Consider the following 4752-nt stretch of genomic DNA (forward strand, 5'->3'; position numbering starts at 1 on the left):
TACGGCTCTGTGTAGTAAATGCCGCTCCATCTGAAAGCACAAGCTGGAGATTTACTACTAATCACAGAACCGGCTTTACTGACAATACTGACGCATTCGATTTTTTGCACAGCCCTAGCTGTAGTGTGTATCTCTGATGTGATTCTCACACACGTCATCTCGCTCTGTGTTTCTGTAGAGCTGTACTCTGGACTGCCTGTAGGTGGCGGCGTTCAGCCGGAGGCCAAGAAGTCCGAGGAAAGCGCGCTGTGGCAGAACCGTTTGCCAAACTTCCTGGCCGAGAAACAGTTCAACGCTGCGATGGCGACCATCGAGCCGCACTGCGCCGTCTGCACGCTCTTCTGTCCGTACACACAGGTAATGCACTGAGCGCTACTACAGTATCAAAATACTGAAATAGTATGTAATCAATACATAATAGTATATCATAATACATAATCAGACTTTTTGACTATCAGCACAAAGTCTGGTCCACTTCAATGCTTTTTTTAACCAAAAACTGCCCGATTGAAGTGGAAGTTGTTTTAAATCCGTGTTTATTTCTCTTTGGTTTAGCATGCTCTCCTCTCTCTTGTGTTTTTGTGCGTGTTTAGCCCGTTAAGGACCCCTTCCACCTCTCAGACACGTCCGGTCTGGTGACGCGGGTCCGCTGTCGCACGCGTCCGCTGGTTCCAGAGATGTGCTTCAGCACGGGTGCCGAGAACACCGAACCGCTGCCGTCGAACTCCCACATCGGTGACGACGGCACCAGCGTCCTGCTGTCCTGCGGGAGCTGCGGCCTACAGGTCCACGCCAGTGAGTAACACACCTCACATGTGCTTCTCATGATGCAAAGAGACTTATCACAGCGTTAATGTGTTAAGCTAAAGGCCAGTTCACACAGAACATGTTTTTGAATTACAGTGCACTGGCATTTAATCATTTTTCTGTACAAATGTGCTTGATGGACGCCTTTGACTTGTTACTTCATGCCTTACTGCTTTTTTAGGTTTATACTATTGTTTGATACTTTAATACTGATGCATAAAAAGGTTAATTCATTATTACATTTTTATTACATTTTACAAAAAAAGTTTCTGTTTTAATAAATGCATTTTTTGTCAAGACAAATGAGACAGAATCAGCCGTTGTGAATGGTGTGGCCAACCTAACCCCGCCCCTGTGTTAATTGTGTCAAATATTTTTAACGCTGTTAAACTGAAAAAATGAATCGCCTGCGATAATTTTGACAGCACTAATATATACATACATACATACATACATATATATATATATATATATATATATACAGTGGGTACGGAAAGTATTCATATATAGATCCTACAGAACCTTTTTTTGTAAAATGTATTTAAAAAGTCATAATAAATTAACCTAGAAATTATAATTAATAATAATAATAATAAATGATAATTAATATAATAATAAATACAGCCAATATCTATCCAAAAATTGGATCGATATTGAAAATGGTAAAAAACTATATATTTTATAAATAATATATATTTTAATATATTACCTTTATTTTTTTCCTGGTTATTTATTTATTTATTTTGTTTATTTATTGGTGTGTTGCCACTGTTTTTCCTAAAAGACATAAAATAAGTGTATTATAGACTATTATACTATATAATAATTATATAATACTAATATAAAATGTTAGTATTGTGTTAGTCTCTTGGCCTTCCTCCTAATAAAAGAAGTCAAAACTCTCCCATCTTTTCACGTCTGCACCTGTATCTCCAGCTGTTTGTTTGCCTCCTTCACACCAATCTGCATATTTCCGTCTGTGTTTGCTAATAAACGCCCTTGAATTCTGTCTTTATCTGGTCGCGAGAGCGTCTCACGGCGTCACTCCAGCCAATTTACCGTCAGTCAGGCTGAACTCCAGTTATTTATTTAGACGAGCACAGAAAAAAAACCTCCCGAAGAGGAAAACACAGACGAGAAAGCGGCTCGTTTCGCCGGTTTCTCTCCACGGCGCGAGTCTAAGCCGCGTAGCCAATTAGCCGCGAGTTCACCGAGGTGACGCCGCGCTCTGATTGGCCCGTTTATGCTTTAAGCGAAAATGACAGTTTAGACCAAACTATTTCAGTTTTCCTGCTGTTTTTGTGTTTTCCAGAAGCATCCGGCCGTGGTATTTGCCATCGGCTGACAATATGATTAGATTTACTCGCGAAAGAACGACGGATGAGCGTCAGCGTGCTAAAAACCGCTCGGTTTCGCTCAGATACCTTTTCGATGACTGTTTGTAAGTTCATTACGGCGAGTTGTTCAGATTTATGAAGTGCGATCGCTCTCACACGAGCCGTCACGCGTTCGTCTGCTTTTAGCAGCGCTAATCAGTTTACCGTCGCTCTGTTTTCACTCTGTCAAACTAATTCAAGTCGTCACTGTGTGTCAGAAGAATACTTGCTCATATTTTACCTGCGCTGCTGTCAGCTCCACTCAAGCTTTCTGAAAGAAGCACGGCTTATGAAACAGATATTTCTAGCTCGTAAATCTCACCCGATGACCCGCGTTCGATAGAAATAGCTGATATTTAATGTGCACCTGTGTTATGTGATACGTCATATCAGCTATATATTGATATATGTCATATCAGTTATATATTAGTGCACCAGATACGGTAAACAGTTACAGTTACTGTATTAATTAGTGGAAGCATTGTTCATGCAACTCTTATTAAAACTACAATAATAATTATTATTAGTATTATTGTTATATTTTTGTACATTTAACTATTTCTTTGTTCATTTTTATTTTTTTGGTCATTTATTAATTCATTTTGTATATTATTGTCTTCTATTGTTTGTTCTTGTGGTTTTTTTATTTTCTTTTGTTTATTCTTAATTTGGTTCTTTTTATATTTTTTGTCATTCTTTTTGTTTTGTCACTCATTTCTTCCATTCTATACTTTGTTCTTTTTTTCTTTTGTTTATTTATTTATTTAGTTTCTGCTTAATTAGCTTTTTTGTCTTTATTTGTCTATTCTTTCTTTCTTTCTCTTTTTGTTATTCTCATATTTTGTTCTCACTGTTTTCTTTTCCCCCTTTTGTTTACTTGTTTAGTTGTTTTTTTCCCCTTTCATTTCTCCCTATTGCTTGTTCTTGTGGTTTTTTTATTTTCTTTTGTTTATTCTAAATTTGGTTCTTTTTATATTTTTTGTCATTCTTTTTGTTTTGTCACTCATTTCTTCCATTCTATACTTTGTTCTTTTGTTTATTTATTTATTTCGTTTCTGCTTAATTAGCTTTTTTGTCTTTATTTGTCTATTCTTTCTTTCTTTCTCTTTTTGTTATTCTCATATTTTGTTCTCACTGTTTTCTTTTCCCCCTTTTGTTTACTTGTTTAGTTGTTTTTTTCCCCTTTCATTTCTCCTTAATTTGTATCTTTTTTATTCTTTTCTTTTTGTTTTTGTGTCACTCGTTTCTTCCATTCTATATTTTGTTCTTTATTTTTTTCTTTTATTTGTGGTTATTTTGGTGCTTTTTTATCTTACCTTTTGTTCTTTTTCTTTAATAATAATAATGCTAATAGTTTAAGTATGATCATTTTATGTATGTATATGTTATTTATTTTGTTTGCTTTTTGTTTACTTTCTTTCTGCTTAATTAGTTTGTTGTCTTTATTTGTCTGCCATTCTTTCTTTCTCTTTTTGTAATTGAATGAATGAATAATGCCGTTTATATTGTCATATTTTATATTCATTAGTTAACTTTTTATTAGTTTATTCTTTTTTTTTCTTTCATTTCTCCTTAATTTGGATCTATTCTATTTATTTTGTCTTTTTTTTCATTCTTTCACTCTTTTTTGTTTCTTTTTTGTCTTTAAAGTTTTTCTTTCATTTGTTTTTTCTTTAATAATAATAAATATATTACTATTATCACTTTTATTTATATATGCATTATGTAATTTGTTTGTGTTTGTCTTTGTTTTTTATTCTTTTGTTTCAGCTTTTTTTGTTAATTTTTAATTTGTGTCTTTTTCGTCTGTCATTTGTTTTTCATTTTTTCTTTTTGTTATTCTCATATTTTATTTATATTCATCTGTCTTTATTTTATTTGTTTATGCTTTGTTTTTGTATAATTTTAATATAATAATACTTTTTTCACAAATATTTTAAAGGAAAAAAATCATTTCTTTAATCAGTTTACTCTTAACTTGGTTTAATTTAATTAATAAGCCACTCAAGGCTGTATGCAATAGAGGTTTTACTGCATCAAAGCCCCTTTCCTATAGTAAAAAATCCCTTTACTATAGTAAAATCACTAAATTTTGACCTCAAGTGGCTTAGTGCTTTCATTTACTGTCTCCATGCCGTGAGCTTCCCGCGGCTCCCCGGAGGTGTTTGAAACGCTCAGATTCCCTCGACTTCCTCTTACAGAGGCGACAGCGAACCACCGACCCGAATGAACAAAACAACAACAGCAGCATCTCCAGCTTGTTTGCTTTCCAAAGGCTTGAAGAAAGGGCCGTGAAGTGAAAGACAGCTTGTTAGTCGACGCTGTCTTTTCCTCCTCGCTTCTCCATGCTATTTTGGGTTTTTGCTAAGCGCTCGTACGCTTGAACTCACTCGCAGCGCTTATGAAAATGGCTCGCCAGAACATGTGCGCGTGTCGCATATTAAACTAATGCCCGGAGGCCGTGTGTGTATCCCGTCCTCCATTACGGCTCCAGCTGGGCTCGGCCGCGCCGCCCCGCTGCTCGTGTTTACCTGCAGAAAGCTGCTGATTTCGATAAGGCGGGAAGAGC

The 4752-nt window shown here is 35.6% G+C and overlaps 1 protein-coding gene across 1 annotated transcript in view; it reads left to right on the forward strand.

Annotated features, from left to right (window-relative positions):
- LOC107660208 (lysine-specific demethylase 4B-like) overlaps positions 1-4752 on the forward strand; it is a 72516-nt gene that overhangs the window by 50189 nt on the left and 17575 nt on the right. Inside the window, exons 15-16 of the mRNA XM_016449464.1 lie at positions 179-357; positions 594-799. Coding sequence (XP_016304950.1) covers positions 179-357; positions 594-799 — 385 coding nt within the window. The remainder of the gene's footprint in view (positions 1-178; positions 358-593; positions 800-4752) is intronic.

The sequence above is a fragment of the Sinocyclocheilus anshuiensis genome, unplaced genomic scaffold, assembly GCF_001515605.1.
Source record: "Sinocyclocheilus anshuiensis isolate Anshui unplaced genomic scaffold, SAMN03320099.WGS_v1.1 scaffold1413, whole genome shotgun sequence".
Lineage (NCBI taxonomy): Eukaryota > Metazoa > Chordata > Actinopteri > Cypriniformes > Cyprinidae > Sinocyclocheilus > Sinocyclocheilus anshuiensis.